The sequence below is a fragment of the Syngnathoides biaculeatus genome, chromosome 7 (genome assembly GCF_019802595.1).
Source record: "Syngnathoides biaculeatus isolate LvHL_M chromosome 7, ASM1980259v1, whole genome shotgun sequence".
NCBI lineage: Eukaryota > Metazoa > Chordata > Actinopteri > Syngnathiformes > Syngnathidae > Syngnathoides > Syngnathoides biaculeatus.
In genome coordinates this window covers 26,887,836-26,908,473 of record NC_084646.1, presented here as the reverse complement: position 1 = coordinate 26,908,473, position 20,638 = coordinate 26,887,836, and the positions used below count along the sequence as shown (strand labels likewise).

The following is a 20,638-nucleotide window of genomic DNA, read 5'->3' as shown; positions in this document are numbered from 1 at the left end:
GTTGACCTGTTGCGCATGCGCACCTGTGAGCGCCGTTATGCTTACCTATGGAGAGCCGAAATGGGTTTGGAAACTGGAGTACCCGGAGAAAATCCACGGTGGGACAGGGAGAACAGACACACAGGGGAGATTTAAACCCGGGTCTTTGGGTTTGGAGAACTGTGAGACATATGTGTAAACCAGTCGTACACCGTGCCCTTATTTTAAACAGCTGATATTAAATTTTCGGTCCATGTACTAGTACTACTGGTGGGAAAATTTACTAGTGAGGCAAAGCCGTGCACCATTTGACTGCATGCTACTAGTACTCTAGTAAAAAACTACATTTACGAGTAGTATTGAAGAATGTATCAAGTACAGTAGTAGGATACTTGAATTAGGCTGTCAAAAAGAGTCTTGTCTCATCAGTACATGTGGTTGTCCTGGCTAGTACTGTAGTATCCTAAGGATGGCCTACTAGTGAGGACAAGTAGCACATTAAAGCATTTCATTTGAATTTCAAATAAATGCTGTTAGAGCAGTTCATTGACATAGTTAATAAGGAAGCTACCAGTGCGTGAGGCATGACTACTTTGCTTGGCCTTGGACTGTTGCTAGTGCACTATAGTAGTTTACCAGTAGTGGGGAAGACCCACTTGTGAGAGTACACGTGTTATGCTGACAGCACTGGCTCAGGTTCAGAGAGGCAGGCGGAGAGTTCTTGTGATTTAGATGATGAAGAAATTCCACCCATCTATTTTCCAAGCAGCTTATCCTCACAAGAGTCACGGCATAGCAGGAATCGATCCCCCACTGTTCGAACCAAAGTCAGGCACCATCAATGACCAGAAGAAATTTAAGGGCTGTAGGCATAAATTCGTCTGGAACTGAGGAATGGATGTACGGTATGAATAGTTCATGTTTCCTACGACACCACTGAGGCAAAATAACATTGCAAATACTAAAATACATTAGTTTGGTAAAATATGACACGTTTAAAAGAACATATGCTGTTCATATATTGTCCAGTCTTGAAAAGTCAGAACAAAAATGTTTATTTGTGTTGATTATCTGCTCTTGCTGACAACTTGCTTCATTGGGGACATTATGAAAAAAGAGCAAATGCAAGGGCGGCATAAAAATGCTTTTGCAAAGTTAATAATGCTTGGTGATTTGCAGCGTTAGGGCTGTTTTTTTGATATATCTTCTGCAAAGAAAACAGGCATAATTAGAACCGCTTCATCCATTTATTAGTCATTTCAATTATAGACAAAAAAAGAAAAATACTGTGCTTGGAAACAAATAACATATGGAAGATCAAGTTTACAAGGGAAGAAGAATGTTCTGTGATCACATACAATATGTACATTATATTAGTGCTAATGTCCAATTCTGTCTTATAAAAGTTACCAGTATTTTTCCAGGACAGGGTGAGGCCAAGTCATGTGACTTAACAACCTTCCTAATACCCATATTTAACTGTACATTTCAGCTTTTCAAGGCAAACCCAAGGTGTCAAGCTATCAACACAAATCACTGAGTTATTTTAATCTGCATTCATACCTACTGTAATACAGAAAAAGACTAAAACATTCCCTTGCTGCACCCATAGAAGGGGTTTTGTTGAGTGGACTAATAATATGTGAAGGATAGTAAATTGGAGCATTTTGTCAGATGGATGACATTTTACTCATTGCTTCTCTCCTCCAATAAGAAAGTCTCCATAGGACGTTTGCTTAGGGCTTTGATATCATCCAGCAGGCTGGTGGGGGTCAAAATATGGGAAGATCCTAGATTTGAAACAAGAAAGTGATATCAGGGAATAAAACAACAAAGAAACATTGACCTTGACTTCAATCCATCCATTTTCTGTACCCCTTATCCTCACTTGGGTCGCAGACACGCCGGAGCCCATCCCAGCTACCTTGCCAGGCAATCGCAGGGCGCATAGTAAAGCAACCATTCGCACTTACATTTACACCTATGGGTCATTTCAAGTCTTCAATCAATCTACCATGCATGCTTTTGGGATGTGGTAGGAAACCGGAGTACCCAGAGAAAACCCACGCAGGCACAGGGAGAACATGCATACCGTTCTGTTATATGTATATGATACGGTTTCATGTATAATCTTGCATTCAGGCTCACCTATGATGACCTGACAAGATTTGACAGCCTGTGTGACTTCATAGGCACAGCGCATCTCAGAGTAGCTGATTCCTCCAATGACAAAGATAATGAGGCGTGAGCCAGTCCGACGTTCGTCCTGAGCGCTGGATTTGTGCTTCTGACGTGCACTGTGTGACAGAGAATATATGACAGCATTCAAATGATCAAAATCTAACCTAACCCTAATGTAAAATTTAGAATTTAAATAACACAGGGAACCCCCTGATTTTCGATTTACTTATATTTTTTTTGCCCGTAATACCAAAGACCTATTTGATGATAACTCGGGCAACTGGTTTTGCAAAATGTACTACAGAGTTTCTACTCAGGCTGTGGGGACAAAAAAAAAAAAAAAAAAAAAAAGCATCAGCTACACCGCCTTGTGAAAGTATTTGCCCCTCTTGAACTTTTCAACCTTCTGCCACATTTCAGGCTTCAAACATAAAGATATAAAATTAATTAGCGTGCTTGTACACCCAGGAATGGTAGTCCACCCACCACCAGGAGGGAAACACGGAGAAAACCAGACCCAAGAAGTGGAGGGAGAAACAGACCCGGCACTCCCAGAGGCTCACACCGCCAGTCCAGAAGTACAGGCATTGAAGTACATATGACCCTTTGGCATGCACTAAAGTCTAAACTGAGAAAATACTGGGAAAGTATTCGGCCCCCCTGAACTTTTCACCCTTTCGCCACATTTCAGGCTTTGAACATAAAGATATAATATAATTTTTTTTTCAAGAATCAACAACGCGTGGGACACAATGGTGAAGTGGAATGAAATTTATTGGATAGTTTATACTTTTTTTTAACAAAAAAAAAAAACGTGAAAAGTGGGCCGTGGAATATTATTCAGCCCCCTTGCATTAATACTTTGTAGCACCACCTTTTGCTGCAATTACAGCTGCAAGTCGCTTGTGGTTTGTCTCTATCAGTTTTGCACATCGAGAGACTGAAATTCTTGCCCATTGTTCATTGGAAAACAGCTTGACCTCAGTGAGGTTGGATGGAAAACGTTTGTGAACAGCATTCTTCAGCTTCCCCACAGATTCTCGATTGGATTCAGGTCTGGACTTTGACTTGGTCATTGTAATACCTGGATATGTTTATTTGTGAACCATTCCATTGTAGATTTGGCTTTATGTTTTGGATCATTGTCCTGTTGGAAGATAAGTCTCCGTCCCAGTCAGAGGTCTTTTGCTGACTCCAACAGTTTTTCTTCCAGAGTGGTCCTGTATTTTGCTCCATTCATCTTCCCATCAATTTGAACGATCTTCCCTGTCCCTGCTGAAGAAAAGCAGACCCAAACTATGACTCTGCCACCACCATGTATAACATTGGGGATGCTGTGTTCAGGGTGATGAGCTGTGTTGGTTTTATGCCAAAAATATCGTTTTTCATTGTGGCCAAAAAGTTCGATTTTGGTTTCATCTGACCAGAGCACCTTCTTCCACATGTATGGTGTGTCATCCAGGTGACTTGTGGCAAACTTTAAACGAGACTTTTTATGGATATCTTTGAGAAATGGCTTTCTTTGTGGCACTCTTCCATAAAGACCAGATTTGTGGAGTGCACGACTGATTGTTGTCCTATGGACAGACTCTCCCACCTCAGCTGTAGCTCTCTGCAGTTCATCCAGAGTCATCATGGGCCTCTTGGCTGCATGTATGATGCTCTCTGCACTTTAAACAGAACCCTGAGACCATCACAGTGCAGGAGCATTTATACGGAGACTTGATTACACACAGGTGGATTCTATTTATCATCATCAGTCAACATTGGATCATTCAGAGATCCTCACTGAAATTCTGGAGTGAGTTTGCTGCACTGAAAGTAAAGGGGCCATAAATATTTCACGCCCCACCTTTCGGGTTTTTATTTGTTAAAAAAGGTATAAACTATCCAATAAATTTCGTTCGACTTCACGATTGTGTCCCACTTGTTGATTCTTGACAAAAAATGTTAATTTTATATCTATGTTTGAGGCCTGAAAAGTGACGAAAGGTTGAAAAGTTCAAGGGGGCTGAATACGTTGACAAGCTCTGCTAAGTCAACCACAAAAATTTGGCCTCTTTCCATGCTGGGCCAGTGAACAACATTGCCAAGAAGGACAGAGGAGCATCTGTAAATGTTTTATAAGACACTTACAGATGTACAGTACATAAAATATACTGTAAATCTAACGCAAAATGCATCTCAGTAGTAAAAGAAAATAAAAAAATGGTTTTGGGAGTGGAGAAAGAGGAGATTGGGTCTAGGCAGTGATTACTTAATCATGTATTTTTATCTATACTTTTTCTATAGGATAATTGATTGCAAATGGATTCGATAGTGACAGCTGTAGTTCCTACACATTAGAAATTTGAAAATTACATGTTCCAGAATAGAGAACTCTCTGTAAAACATTCAATTGGTGACCTTTGCGCAAATAGATGTGAATCATTCTGATTCTTTATATGCCATTATGTCATCCTCCTGAGAATTTCCACAGTGACATTTGCTCTTTTCGTACTGTTTGCTCATCAGTGAACATATTCTTTTCAGTCAAAAATATCCACGATTAAGCTCATGAGGCAGAAAATTCAGACTAAAGTTCTCTCAGATGACCCCCTACAAATTGTTTCATTGTGAGTATTTGCCTAAAAAACTCATTTTAAATAGCAATAATTTAACATTTGTCAAAAGAGCAATGTGACCAGTTGATTTGGTTGTACTCTAGTCATCAATTGTTTTCTTCATGATTTTATTTTTACAAGATTTTAGAGGTGATTGAAGTTCTCATTCCATGTTTTTTGGGGGCCACTTGTCACTGGATTACACACAGATGGATTCTATTTATCATCATCAGTCAACATTGGATCATTCAGAGATCCTCACTGAACATCTGAGTTCTCACTGAACTGATTGAGTTTGCTGCACTGAAAGTAAAGGGGCCGAAAAATATTGCACGCACCACCTTTCAGGTTTTTATTCGTTAAAAACGTATTAACTATCAAATAAATCCAATAAATTTCGTTCCACTTCACAATTGTGTACCACTTGTTGATTCTTGACAAAAAAACGTTCATTTTATATCTTTATGTTTGAAGCGTGAAATGTGGCGCAAGGTTAAAAAGTTCAAGGGGGCCGAATACGTTCCCAAAGGTGTATTTTATTACTTTGAAAGGTGTTTAAGCGTCTGGGCTGGAGGATTCAAATTATTAAAAAAAAAAAAAACATTGTTGATCCATATTGCAGATTTTCCACTTATTGCGGGGATGTTTGTAATGTATCCCTGCAATAAATGTTTTTTTTTTTGCATTGTATTGTTAAAAACTCAATTCATGTGAGCTGCAGAGCCCAACAGTGGGGGGGGGGGGGGTTTCTTTCGGCTTGTCCCTTTCGGGGTCGCCACAGCGTGTCATCTCAGATGAACGCACATATATGTTTGGCCCAATTTTAACGCCGGATGCCCTTCCTGACGCAACCCTTCTCAGGGAGTGGAGGCCCCAGTGGGATATGAACCCACAACCCCTGGTTTACCAAACCAGTGCTCTAACCACTGAGCTACAGGGCCCAACAGTAATGGCTTAAAAACAAACACTACAGGGAAACAATGTGCTGTCATGGTCTTTGGTATGTGGCAGAAAACCTAATGAAAAACAGAATCTGCATTCCCGAAAGTCACATTATGTTTCTCTCACCAAACCTACCTGACTGCTCCAGAACCATTCCAAGCAGTTGGACACTCAGACTGGTGTGGCCATTCCCGAGTGTCCAGTTTGTTTTCCACAGCATCCTAAGGGAAAAAAAAAAAAGAAAACTGAATGTTCATTTAGTTTCATATCTGCAAAAGCTCAATGGTGCAACCGCTCGATGTTAAATAGCGTCAACTTCTTTAAATTTGAAACAAATATACTTCAGACATGCTTGCTGTGTTTGCTAATCAGACAAAAAAAACGTTGTGTAATGCAAGTAAAACTGCAGACATGACAATTCAAGAGTTATGTCTGCTAAAGTGATGGAAAGGAAGAAAAGCCAGGTACTGTCATATGTCGTAATGACTGAGAAGTCTAATTGTAACATTGTAACATCTGAGTATTGTTTTATGTAGCATTATCTTATTTAGGAGATCCCAAACTGGAATATAGCTTGACAAACTGTACAATATAATATGCATTCAAATGTTAGTGCAAATCGATGTGATGTTTGTGGGGGACGTCCTTCAAAAATGGATACGATAGAGAAAGAAAATATTTACTTTGTGCTTGTTCATGGTTTATTTAATAAAACAAAAACAACAGAAAATATACAAGTAAATATATGTCCATGTCAATTTTCCAAGCCGCTTATCCTCACAAGAGTCGCGGGAGTGCCGGAGCCAATCCTAGCCAAGACTGGACGAAGGGCAGACTACACTTGTTGTTATGCAAACTAACTTTGTGAGAGCTACTTTGATTTTCAGTTGTTTTAATAAAAGATGACTGAAAAACAGCAACTCAATTCAATCCTTAGAAAGTTGTTATAATTAAGCTTCAAAATCAAACTATAAGTCTCAGAGCCATAAACTCCCACAATGAAAAAAAATGAAAGCACACGTTTTCCAACACAAACGTTAACTGAGAAAAAAGGGGGTGACGAGGACACACAACTTGGGCTTTAAGTCTTTATGCTAATGGTGATTTTTCTTACAAAATGGTGTAAACGATTAAGTGTACCTTATGATGTTATTATGCAGAGACATCTAGGCTAAAGACTACCTGATGAAACAACAACAGAACACAGATATCAGATGATCTGACTCAAATAACATTGTCAAAAGGTGATTTTGTTGACATTTTTAATATTTTTTTTTAATAAATGCTATCCAATAGATTACTGTGGCAACCCACATCAATTTTAAAATTCCCTTTTTGTCCAATATGGTCCTTTCATGTCTCATGTTCTGTCATTATCTATTTGCCATTACCACTTAAATTCATAGAAATAGTATTTGAGTGCATCAATGTCGTTCTAAATTTAAATTCATTGACTCAAGTGTCACAATTTGAGAGGATATCTGTTCACGAATAGCACAAACACAAATCTAGTTAAATACAGAATAGTTTACCGACCTCCATTACATCTTTTATTCCAGGAGTCCACCTGGAAAGATTGTATGTTTCTTCATGAGAACGGTCACGTCTGGCAGGCTTGCGTTGGAAAAAACCCGGCTGAAACAAAAAGCGAACAGAATTGAAAACAAAATATAAATTACATTCCAAATCAATTGTTAATTTTGACCATTTTCCTTCCTAATGTTGATTTTTAAGTGAAACAATTGAGCAGTTGTGTGTCGTAAACATTCAATCAACCAATTTCGATTCTCCCCATACAGATGTGATAATCGGGACTCCAAGCTCTTTCCAGTTTAGGATAACTTCCCTTTCATCTTCAATCTTCACATGTTGGATGAGTTTGTTCAAATTCTCATCTGTTGTTCCTGGGGACATATGAAAAACAACCTATAGTTTCAACCTCAGCTGATATTCCGTTTAGTCACCTAAATTTTAAACTGATGCAAAATTAAATAAAATACAAAGTACGGTAAACAGGTTTATCTCACAATACAAAAATAAGATTCAAATATGACTGCTGAGATTATTTAAACCAGACAGCTGTGGCGTTGAAGTAAGAGGGAAGCATGGAGAATCTAAAACATGGATTGCAACCAGCCACCAGAGGGAAATTAACAACAGCAGGCTTGACTTTTGCTGCCACTGCTCTTTTGGCTAAAATTCTTCAAGAACTATTGGAAACTGTGGACCTATGGTTAAGATAATCGCCTACGTGTTAGAGCTACGTTCAAGACCCCAACCACACCATCCCTCAAACACAGTGCTGTGGTGTCCTTGAGCAAGACACTGATGCCTCGAACTGCTCCGCTGGGCACTACAGCTGGCCCCTGCTCCAGTATGTTCCACTAACAAGCGTTTGTTCACGGTAATGTGTAAAATGCAGGGAACAAATTTCGTGTGTGTACATGCATGTTCATAACAATCATGCATGTTCATAACAATAAAGGTGATGGTTCTTCTTTATGCGTGAAGTTGCTGTTCCTATAGAATATTAATTTATGTTATTTTCCTTCTCCTTGGCCTGGCCCCGCCATCAAAGTTCAACTGTCTTAAGCTATTTGGTAATCTCTTCCAATGTTTGTAAATCTCTCTTTTCTTTCACTGGGCGAGGAGACCATCTTTCTCAGTAACCACTACTCTTTGATGAACTCTCGTATTAGTCTTCTTGTACTTCCAACTCAACTGCAGCATTCTGCGTCATACCGATACCTAAAAGGCCTCCGCCACTGCCATGTCACTCTGTTTGAAAGTCCACTATTCATGGTAAGTAGTATTCTAGAATAAAGATTTCAACAGCTGATTCTTGAAGGTCAGGCTGGTCTCTGTAATGTACCATTTACGCTGAAGATGTAAAGCAGCATAGCTCTGATTTTATCATAGGTGCTGTATGGGTACAGCAGCACTGGCAACAGAGTCCTCATGGGATCCTTCACTTTCACCCCATCCACATCTGAGCCCATAGCAAGGTCCTACACAGTGGCACGAAAAGAAAAAAAACAAAAATACAATAATATATATTTCAGGTACTTAATAATATCCCAATTTATTTAAAGCAAATTAATCCAACGATTTCACCAAAACAACAAGCTGAGACAGACCTGCTCAGCTTTGCAGAGTTTCTCAACATTGTTGGCAAAATGTTTCATACAATCTTCTGCCAACTGCAGGTGAACAGATTTCTAGTGTTTAGAGAAAGAGGCAAAAATCAATGAACATGATGAAAATGTAACCCTTTTTTGAAGATTGAAGAGCCAGAATCAGAAACTATAGGAAACCTTTGTTCAACATACTCAAAATACACAATGGAAGATATTTTAGATCAAATAGAAAATAAATGAACATGTTCCCTTCACCAAAACTGCTTGTCGTTTATCCGTTTCCAAACTAACACTAGATTGTCAACCTTGTCCTATTACAAAAAAAGCCACCACACACACACTTATCGCAGTCATTAGAGTGGAGTGGCTTACAGTCAAGTGGGGAATGCGTGTCAAGTTCCTGAGATGTGGAAAAGTCAGTCACGCATACCTGTGTCAGCTGTTTACGGAATGAAGGCATCTTTTTCATCATTTGGGCTAAATTGTTGATGGTGATCTGAAATTTAAAAAAAAATGTATGTAATATAAAACGTTTTGTGTGGTATAAAATTTACAATAGAAAACAAGCTATAATGAAAGTACAGTCCTCTCTGGCCACAGCCCAGGAGTTTCATTTTGACAATCTGATGGAATCAAGCACAAAGTATTTATCAAAGTCTAATAATACAAAAATAAGGAATGCAGAATGCTGTAAATCCAAAATATCAACTACCATTGTACAACTTTTGGATTATTTCATCTATTCCAATACACAAGTGGATAAAAATATCTACTTAGTGGGGAATTCAACAAGGAAATGCAAATTACAGAATTAAAAAAAGAACTTACAGCTAGTTCATAAAACAACTTGTCTTGCACATCACCATCCCTTAATTTAACTGTGTTTATTTGGTTAAAATTTGCAAAGATGTGAACTGTATTATACTAATAGGTGTTTTTACAATTTTGTCTCATGTGGCTGCACAAAGTACAGGAATAAAAACAGTCCATATACTTGTCAGAAGAAATTAGTGCACTTCCATCCATCCATCAATCCATCCATTTTCTGAGCCGCTCATCCTCATGAGGGTCACAGGAGTGCTGCAGCCAATCCCAGCTGTCATCGGGCAGGAGGCGGCGTACACCCAGAACTGGCTGCCAGCCAATCGCAGGGCACATGGAGACAGACAGCAGTCGCACTCACAATCACACTTAGGGACAATTTAGTGTCTCCAATTAATGTTGCATGTTTTTGGGATGTGGGAGGAAACCGGAGTGCCACACGGGCAGGGCCGGGATTTGAACCCCGGTCTTCAGAATTTTGACGCCAATGCTCTACAGCTTTCGGCACTGTGCTGCTTTAGTGCACTTCTATATCATTGCAAATGTAATCACAACAACAGGTAAGTGACACACACATAAGTGCAACTGTACCTTCCCATCTGGTTGTTTCTTGTTTGCAGATATTTCCTTGACCATCATTGGGATTTGTCTGGTTTAGGAATATATTTAAGTAATGTTTAGTTTAGTAAAGGGTTAGCAGGGCAATAAAGAGGGTATTCTATCCACCAGACTACCATTCCCCCCTACATTTATTTATTAGACTTACTCAGAAACCTCAGCAATGTGCTTGTGCCTCAGTTTAACCCAGAGCATGTCATCCTCATTTAGCAGGGCCTGTTTCTCTGAGCCATCTTTAGACTTATACCTGTCAACAAGACCCAGTTTGTGTCATGAACATCATGACACATATGTGCATCTATACATGTACTTTTTTATTTTACATGTACATAAACCAAAAAAAAATTTATGAAAATATTGCAGTGGTATCACAAAAATGGAAGGGTACATTACTTGTATGTGGCGTTCTGGATATCAACGAGGTCATAGGCCATGGCCTGGTAGGTAAGCTCATGCAGGATTGGGGTGAAAGGGTCAAAGCCCCTTTCGACTATCAGCAGCTGGGCCTGAGTCTTGTCCTGGTGGGAATCAGAAACAATAAAACAGAAAGCAAATGTTGCAAAAACAAAAGCAGCTACTAGGAGTTAATGTCAAGGAACCATGTTGTGTTTTTACATTCTGATCAAGAAATTAGGTGACGCAAAGCATCTGTGACAACATAGTGGATTATGAGAATGCACTGTTTTTCCAAACTAAGGCTTTGTTATCTCTGTCAACATTCTCAGTGAAATAGATGTTTGACCTTTTTCTTATTGCTGTCATCCATCTCATAGTGTCTGGACAGCTTGTTGTCCACCAACTCTGCCAGGATTTTAGCATACTCCATGTTGGGATCTCTAGTGGAGAAAATATGTCACCATGTCTCACCACTGCTAAGATTAATACACCAATATTACACAAAGGTATATGGTTAATGTTGCAGCTGATAAATAGCTTAAGTATCAGTTAACTAAAGAATAACATATATTTAATGTTCCTCCTACTTCCCTGTTAAGATTATGTATCAAATTCTGTTGTTTCAAAACAAACTTTTCCCATTTAAACAGCTTCTGCTTAAGGCTTAATAAAACTATGTAATCTGAGAAAATCCATCACCCTGGCATACTTTTTGTATCGGACTCCAGGGTACTCATCCAATGTGGCACAGAGCGTGACAAGCTGGTCTGCGAGCATCCCCAGTGTCTTTTTTCTGTCCTGACTGTAGGGACTGTAGAGGCTCTGAAAGGCTCCCGGATTATCACACGTGAAGACCTGAAACGCATTCACATGTTTTGATTTATTTATTTTTTTATTTAGAACTAATATGAATAATTCCCTTTAAGGGTTACACAAGATCAAGAGGGATAGGAACTAAAAATGCACAGATCACCGTTATCAAATTAACATTTTACATATTGAATAATTTGACATCTTAACCTGAACCGTCAACCTGCCAAGTCCACCTGGTCCACATAAAAATAATATTTAATGGAAGAGCAGGGACGTTTTGTGTGCTAAGAGCCAATAAAGCGAGTAGAACAGCAAGTCTGTGGTGCGTGTTACTACTCCTCCCGCCATTGGGCAAACAAAGCAAAAATAATGTACAGCGTTCAAGCCTCTGCGTTTGAGCCAGAATACACACAGGTGGAACTTGACGTGTTGGAGAGGGGGCGTGACGCTGACGGAGGAGCATAACATGAACCTCGGAGATTTCCAGACAGGCTCGGTGTTCGTATTCTTTGTGACCTTATGCCAACTGTGGCAAAATGCCAGAGTTGTCGTGAGTTTGAAAAGGTCAAACAAAAAATGGAGCGTATCGGAATGAACTTGGATCACGACCCACATGTCTGCATAATAAATAGATACGAAGTTGTTTGTTTGGACGAAGACGTGTTACATATCAATTTACTTATGATCCATGACAGTTTGACGAAAGGACCACATGTACATGCAGTGGAAAATCGGTGAGTACACATTTTTAACGGTCTTGGAATCCTATGTGAATGCTATATGATCTATATGAATGCTATGTATGGGCTATGTCCGAAGTTTATAAAAAATGTGCGCTTATTTTCTGAGTATGGCGTAGCACTATCTAATGGTTTATTCATATCTGGAATATAAAATGCAAAAAAAAAAAGGCAAAAATTGGGACTTCCCTAAAGTGATTACATGTACACTGAAGAAAATAAGTATTTGAACACCCTGCTATATTGCAAGTTCTCCCACTTAGAAATGATGGAGGGGTCTGAAATTTTCATTGTAGGTGCATGTCCACATTGAGAGAGATAATCTAAAAAGAAACATCCAGAAATCACAATGTATGATTTTTTTTTAATGATTTATTTTTGTGACAGAGGTCAAACGTTTCCTGCAGTTGTTCACCAGGTTTGCACACACTGCAGGAGGGATTTTGGCGCACTCCTCCACACAGATCTTCTCTAGATCAGACAGGTTCCTGGGCTGTCACTGAGAAACACACAGTTTTAGTTTCCTTCAAAGATTTTCTATTTGGTTTAGGTTTGGAGACTGGCTAGGCCACACCAGAACCTTGATATGCTTCTTACGGAGCCACTCCTTGGTTTTCCTGGCTGTTTCCTTCGGGTCATTATCATGTTGGAAGACCCGGCCACGACCCATCTTACATGCTCTGACTGAGAGGTGAAAGAGGTTGTTCCCCAAAATGTCAAAATACATGGCCATCAACTCCTTAAAACAGTGCAGTCGTCTTGTCCCATGTGCAGAAAAACACCCCCAAAGCATTATGCTACCACCACCATGCTTCACAGTAGGGATGGTGTTCTTGGGATGGAACTCATCATTCGTCTTCCTCCAAATAAGGTTCATGGAATTATGACCAAAAAGTCCCATTTTGGTCTCATCTGAGCACAAAACTTTCTTCCATGACTCCTCTGTATCATCCAAATGGTCATTGGCAAACTTAAGACAGGCCTTGACATGTGCTGGTTTAAGCAGGAGAACCTTCCGTGCCATGCATGATTTCAAACCACGACGTCTTAGTGTATTACCAACAGTCACCTTGGAAACGTTGGTGCCAGCTCTTTTCAGGTCATTGACCAAGTCTGGTCGTGTAGTCCTGGGCCGATTCATCACCTTTCTAAGGATCATTGACACCCCATGAGGTGATAGCTTGCCTGGGGATCCACTCCGATTGAGATTGACCGTCATGTTGAGCTTCTCCCATTTTCTAATAATTGCTCCAACAGTGGACCTTTTTTCACCTGCTTGGCAATTTCGCCGTAGCCCTTTCCAGCCGTGTGGAGTTGTACAATTTTGTCTCTGGTGTCTTTGGACAGCTCTTTGGTCTTGGCCATGTTACAAGTTTGAGTCTTACTGATTGTATGGCATAGACAGGTGTCTTTATGCAACTAACAACCTCACAGAGGTGCTGATTCAGGAGTGGAGGTGGACTTTTAAAGGCGGATTAACAGGTCTATGAGTGTCAGAATTGTAGCTGACAGGTGTTCAATTACTTATTTGCAGCTGTATCACACAGATAAATCATTAAAAAAAAAATCATACATTGTGATTTCTGGATTTTTCTTTTTAGATTATCTCTCTCAAAGTGGACATGCACCTACGATGAAAATTTCAGGCCCTTCCATGATTTCTAAGTGGGAGAACTTGCAATATAGCAGGGTGTTCAAATACTTATTTTCTTCATTCTATATATCCATCCATCTTCTTAGCTGATTATCCGCATGAAGGTTGCGAGAGGGCTGGAGCCTATCCCAGCAGTCAACGGGCAGGAGCCAGGTTACACACACGCAGACACGGGGAGAACACGCAAACTCCACACACGAAGGTCCGGGATAGAACCCGGGTCCTCACAACTGTGAGACCAACGCTTTACAGCTGTACATCCGTGGTGCCTCATAAAGTATGTTGTTGCTTATACAGGACCAGCATGAGGCAAAATGCTAGGCGGCTAATAAACAGTAATGGTTAGATGCATCCAAATTTCCCCAGCTGATGAACGAGCCTCAACTGTGACAGCCACAGCTTTATTCTGTCATGTTGACCCCACGGGAGGTGAAATGAGGACAAATTTGGGTGCGTTTTCTCAGTTTTGTTGCAATTTGGGCACAACACGTCGGCATCTTGGCCTAGCTAGAACAAATGGTCTGTAATGCTCAGCACCAGCGACGTCAGGGTTGTTTCTTCCCGGTCTGGTCCCGGTTTAGACATTTTCACATTTGTTTTATTCAAGGTTGAGAATTTTTTGTTGTTGTTTAAATATAATCCATCAGGTTAAATATTAGCACAAATCAGCAAAATGATAAAAAGTTACTACAAATTACTTCAATTCTGAATTCTTTACAGTGCCCACAGTCATCTTTAGAATAGATTTTAAATTTCTTCTACCAGTCTTTAAATCACTGAATTGTTTAGGTCCTGAATACATCACAAGAAATGCTTACGGAATACAAACCCAGTGGGCTCTGACATCGACAGACTGAGGTCAAATAGTGGAGTGCAGAGTCCAAACCCAACATGATGAGGCAGCATTTCGCAATTATGCTGCACACAAATGGAATAAGTTGCAATAGAAGTGACATCAGCCCCAAGTGAGAATGTTTTTAAATAAAGCTTGAAAACTTCTTTTTTCCCCCTCATGCCTTTTAAAGTATTTCCATTTTTTTAAGCTTTTCTAAAGCTGACTGGGGGCCACTGTAAAGAATTTAGAATAAAAGTAATTTGTAGTATCATTTTGTCATTTTACTGATTTCTGTTTTAATTGTATTTTTATTTTTTTTCGGTTTTAAATAACGAGCTGTTTTTATTTCTATGTTTTCAAATGCTTTTAATCCTGTAAAGCACATTGAGTTACCTTGTGTATGAAATGGGCTATATAAATAAATTTGATTTGCTTAAAAATATCCTGTTGCATGGCGTTGCATGCCTTTGTAGTGGAACAGTTTTGGTGTTCATCAGTGGAGAGTTTAAAATGCTCCCTTTGCTTCTTTTTAATTTTAAAAAATATTTTTAAGTGTATTGAAAATGCAGATGGACAGAAAAAAAAAGTTTTAAACAGTCTACATATTCTAACAAAGGTAACATTACAACACTTATTTGTAGATTGGGGTGTGTTGGGGCATCCGGTGAGGACAAGGAAAAATTAACTAAGAGAACCACGTAAGAGAATATAAAAGGGAAGGGCAGGATGTGGGAAAATGAGCAGGGTGTTACACTCGAGTGGTGCAGTGGGATTCTTTTTTAAATATCTAAACACCTGTAAAAACCCAAGTTGATATGTTAGTATAATTAATGTTCTTATTAGCAATCCCATTAAAGCCTATAGTGTTTCTGGTGACCTCGGGAGGTCCCCAAAGGGTGGGGCAAGGGCACCGGACTAGCACCTAGAAATCTGGACATCAAAAAGAAAAATGACATTCAAGGTCTTAAAGAAAACATACCTGTGCTTCATGAGGCATGAAGGACATATGTATTTCCTTGCATATTCGAATATACTTGGCACAGTACAGCTTCATATTGTTGAAGAGGTCATCAGGGCAGTCTGGTGGACAAATCACTTTTATTGGCATGCAAGATCTCCCAAATATTCCAAAACAATATTCTGATCATGGCAAATCAGTAGCCATTTGCAACTTACTTACAATCAGTGAAATAAACATATGCTGCTTTGTACTTGGGTTTAGGCTTGAAGTCTGCAATAAAGGCATCCACAGACTGTAAAATGGGAGGTGTCAGAATTAGGGTAAAAATCAATACTGTGTAATGAAAAGAGTTTTGGAGATCAATGAGCAGTAATAGCCTACCTGAGCTGTTGGTGTCATAAAGTAGATGGCCTTCATTTCTAGAACAGGTTCTCTGATTTTGTACAAGTCCTCCACAACTGAAGAAAAAAGATGGGGAGTTTGTTTGATGACAACACCCACTCAGTATATAAAAATTACATATTCTTAGTGCATCAATGCTGGTTTCTCATATACATTCAAGAAGAAATATTTGAAGACCGCTTTTACAAAAAGAGATGTGCACCGAGTTAGTCTATTGTAGGGGTACTCAATAGGTGACCCCCGGGATGCACCCAGTCTACCGGTAGTCTATTTGTGAGCCCAAAACCGTTAACTCCTTCCAAGATCAGACATGAATGGTCCTTCTCATAGTTGTATGGGGCCGCAAGCCACACTTCACTTTGCATGCCAAAGGGCACCATTGACCACCCGATTCATTGTATATGTGAGACTTGGACACATGGTCAGCACCTACCACGTGGCTTTAATTAAAAAATGTTCTTAACAATGTGTTCTTGTTGGGCTCACGCCGTGTAGACTGGGGCTTGTCTCCATGCAATCAAAACACAGAGAGCCTGTGGAGACGGGCCAAAAGTCATTAATTGTTAGGGAAAATGTGTTTATCGCTGCAATTTAGGTTCCTTAAGCATATATTACTTTGTATATTTGATGTTTAATTGGAACTATTCATGTGGCTTGTGCATGGGCAGAGACTTCACAGTGATTGATCTGGAAGCAAAAGGTTGTGTGTGTGCGCTGATTTTCTTTTTTTTATTTCTCTCTGCATTGTAAATTGGGACACACGTGTAACTTATTGCAAAAGATATTATAGCACAGTAATTTCACCATTTTTATGTGATGTTACTTAATATCAAGTCACCTACTCTCACTGCAAGTACTGTATGTCAATGTCTCAAACTAAACATTCTTTATCATTTGTAAGAGCATTCATTTGATTATTTATATTCATTCTACATTTGGTTAGCCAATCTATATATATATTTTTTTTATCTCTTAGACAGACTCAAGCATTTGGTTGAATGCGAAGAGATGAAACACTAGAGAGATCATAACTCATCTTGTGAAATTGTGTATTTTTACACACTGGCCAATAAAGCTGATTCTGATTTGTCAGCGTCACATCATCAACAATGACTTGTTATATACCACTTAAATGGAAGAAACACACACACTTTTGAGGTAATATTCATTGTGGTTGTGTGATTGCCTGTCACTCCAAAATGGTCAATGTCATATTTTCACAAAGCCTCCTACAATGAAAGCTACAAGTCTACATTTGAATCACATTGTGATTGTTTTTATTTCAAATCAATAGGGGTGAATAAAGGCTGACTCTGTCCTGGAACTTTCAAAATACCTGTAGTGATAACTGGAGATACGAGTGATTAACTTACTTGTTATTTTCTCTGGCATCAGATCAGACATTTTGCAGCATGATGACAGGAGCTTAGTGGTGAACTGGTCCAGAATCAATATCTGCAGAGAAGATTAACAGGCTTATGAAGACTTACTAAGCTAAACAGTACTCCCAATTAAAGGAACTAAATATTACAAAGTAATCAAATCAATTAGTGAGTGGGAGGGGGCATGGTGGTCATCTGTTTAGAGCAGGGGTGCCAAGACCTTTGTACGCATGCCTCACTGCGACTGCCGTGGAGAAAGCAAAAGAAACTTAAATAAGAGGCCAGCTTGCTAGAACACGGCTTTATGTGCGTGCTATCGCCGAATAAAGCGACGAGATGGATGATAAGCTGACCAAAACTGCCTCATGATCGATCGACACATTGAGCACCCCTAGTTTAGAGTGCCCACCTCACAGTTCTGAGGACTGGGGTTCAAATCGCCTTCTTCTCCACTTGTGTGGAGTTTGCATGTTCTCCCTGTGCCTGTGTGGGTCTTCTCCGGGCACTCCGTTTTTTTCCCACATCCCAAAAACATGCAACATTAATTGAAGACTCTAAATTGCCCATAGGTGTGATTGTGAGTGTGACTGTTGTCTGTCTCCATGTGACCGGCGATGGGCTGGTAACCAGTTCAGGGAGTACCAGGCTTCCTGCTCAAAGATAGCTAGGATTGGCTCCACTGCTACCGTGACCCACCTGAGGATAAGCAACTAAAAAAAAATGGATAGATGGAACTGAGTGGCAATCAAAAAGAAAACCAACCCACTTACCTTCCAAACTTCTGATTTTCTGCAGTCTTCAATAATCGTTTCTTTGATTCCTATAAGGACGTTAATATGTCAGAAATCAAGGCAGAAGATGGTTGTTTTGAAGACATCAATGCATTATTTTTAGAGCTGATATAAAATACCAACCGTTCCTACCGTCAAAGAAACGTGATTCTAGCTTGGAAAGTTGAATCATATTAGTCACAGTAAAAACACATTTCTTCATGTTTGGTTCATTGAAGAGCTTGCATCTGAAACCTAGGACTTTGATTCTTATTTACTGATGTGTACAAATATAAAGCATAAGCGCTGTATATGAGTACCTTGCTAAATCCAGAAATATGTCCGCCATTCCCCTTCCATTTCACGAGGACAGGAATCTGGTAAATGAATTTACCAGAGATCCGCCAAAATTGTGTTTTTCATTGTTTTGCACACAGTAATACTTTACTTGATGACCTAATTCTTTTCAAAATTTTCACATTGTTGTTTAACTTTTCAATCCATTTGATTTTCTGTGGTTCGAACAAAGTTTAAGTTTTCCTTTGTTACGACCTCTAAATCATACATTCATAGGATTCTGTGATGATAAAAACTACATGGTGGTGGTGATTTCTGTGAAGTTTGAAGTAATTCTGATAAATTTCTTGCTATCAGTTTGATCATCAAAATAAGATCCATAGGTGGCTCGAGTGAATCCTACTCGGTTTAAACATATGGTTTCCATCTCAGCAAATGAGAAACATCAAGACATTTTTCTACTGAGGAAATCAAGATTTCCGGCACATATTTCCCAATGATTGCCATTGACTTCTTTGAAAATTTTCAATGTACAAATCCTTAAATCTTTATTTGATTCTTTCAAACTAGAGCTCATTTTACACACTCCTCTATTGTCTTTTTGATATAAAAGTATTTAGCAAAGCACAGTAACACTCCCACCAGCACATAGTGACGTTGTATATCCACGGAAAACTATTAATCATAGGGGGAACTTGTAATGCATATCTCGCGAGTGTACCAATGTCTAATGTGGATTTTTTTATGATCAAAATATTATTAATTTTATTATTTTTTTAAATTAACTATAACTACTAAAAAGATTTTTCTACATGATTTTACAGTCCCTTGATGGTTTTCAAACATTTTTAAAGGTCTCCGCATTTTCAGTGCCATTAGCATTCTGTCATTTTCGAACTCTCTTTACCGGTACGAAGAAAACATAAGGGGTGGCTACATAGTTATGATCATTGCCTCAATTTATGACTGACTGTTTCGGGGCAAGAACGTGGTTATCTGCTCAATTATAGGAAGTAAAGCGCCAAAGGTCACAGTTGTCTTTTGCTGTTTATACGCCTGAATTCACATCGCCGTGAAACTTGTCGCAAACTGTCTCTGTCATTCACCAATGCAAAGACAAAAGGAAGCAACTAGTACTTTGCTGAAATTTCTACCAAACAAATACACCACGTTATGTTTAGCTTGAAAGGAGGATATAGGACCTACTATGAAATCGAACTTACTTTTCCATACTATTCTTTTCAGTCCGTTCTCTGAACCAGTTGCCATCTTGACTTTTTCCGCCTCGGTGCCTTTTCCTGTCTGTGTGTAAGTGGCGCAGAAAACCAAACATTACGACTTCCGGTTAGACTTCCGCTTGCAAAAATTCCGCAAGCATGTGGTTTATTTCAATTTTTTGTATGTCATTCATTTCGATTTTTATTGTTTCAATCATTTTTTTAAAACACATAACCTTTATAATCTAGGTATGGCAATGTATAACAGATTCTCGTTTCCAATGAGAAATAAAAGCAAGTATTTATATATATATATTATATATATATATATATATATATAATATATATATATATATATATATATATATATATATATATATATATACATACACACACCTGTCCATTTTCCTCTCAAGGGTCACAGGAGCGCTGCACCAAAGTCCGGCGTGTGTACCACTACGCCATCAGTGACTCCTTTAAAAATAAATAAGTAAATAAATTAATTAATTAATTAATAATAATAATAATAATAATAATAACAATAATAATAATACAGCACGTTGGAAGAGATGGAATGCGTTGGTCTCACAGTTCTGAGGTCCCGGGTTCAATCCCATCCCCATTTGTGTGGAGTTTGCATGTTCTCCCTGTGCCTGCATGGATTTCCTCCAGGCAGTCCCGGTTCAATCCCATCCCCGCTTGTGTGGAGTTTGCAGGTTCTCCCTGTGCCTGCATGGATTTCCTCCGGGCACTCCGGTTTCCTCCCACATCCCAAAAACATACAAGATTAATTGGACACTCTAAATTGCCCCTGGGTGTGGGTGTTTGTCTCTATGTGCCCTGCGATTGGCTGGCAACCACTTCAGGATGTACCCTGCCTCCTGCCCGT

The 20,638-nt window shown here is 39.2% G+C and overlaps 1 protein-coding gene across 2 annotated transcripts; it reads right to left on the bottom strand.

Annotated features, from left to right (window-relative positions):
• Nucleotides 1-1,290: 1,290 nt before the first annotated feature.
• stxbp3 (syntaxin binding protein 3) lies at nucleotides 1,291-19,881 on the bottom strand. 2 transcript variants are annotated; one of them, XM_061825603.1, is made up of 19 exons: nucleotides 19,756-19,874; nucleotides 18,236-18,285; nucleotides 17,457-17,538; nucleotides 16,063-16,139; nucleotides 15,901-15,973; nucleotides 15,700-15,800; nucleotides 11,388-11,533; nucleotides 11,025-11,118; nucleotides 10,676-10,800; nucleotides 10,431-10,529; nucleotides 10,256-10,313; nucleotides 9,273-9,338; nucleotides 8,843-8,923; nucleotides 8,578-8,713; nucleotides 7,503-7,609; nucleotides 7,242-7,340; nucleotides 5,841-5,926; nucleotides 2,128-2,276; nucleotides 1,291-1,769 (listed from the first exon to the last, which is right to left on the bottom strand). In XM_061825603.1, the coding sequence occupies exons 1-19, from the start codon at nucleotides 19,799-19,801 to the stop codon at nucleotides 1,666-1,668; spliced, it is 1,779 nt and encodes a 592-aa protein (XP_061681587.1). In that variant the 5' UTR covers nucleotides 19,802-19,874; the 3' UTR covers nucleotides 1,291-1,665. The 2 variants fall into 2 exon arrangements, with proteins under 2 accessions (XP_061681587.1, XP_061681588.1); XM_061825604.1 differs by lacking the exons at nucleotides 1,291-1,769; nucleotides 2,128-2,276 and adding an exon at nucleotides 2,533-3,435 and having other exon boundaries at nucleotides 19,756-19,881.
• Nucleotides 19,882-20,638: the final 757 nt, after the last annotated feature.

Coding starts and splice junctions, on each gene's coding strand:
- stxbp3 (XM_061825603.1), bottom strand. CDS start 19,801: ATGGCAACTGGTTCAGAGAACGGACTGAAAAGAATAGTATGGAAAA. Junction 18,286..19,755: donor GAAAAGAATAGTATGGAAAA/GTAAGTTCGATT, acceptor ACGTCCTTATAG/GAATCAAAGAAACGATTATT. Junction 8,714..8,842: donor AACTCTGCAAAGCTGAGCAG/GTCTGTCTCAGC, acceptor GCCACTGTGTAG/GACCTTGCTATGGGCTCAGA.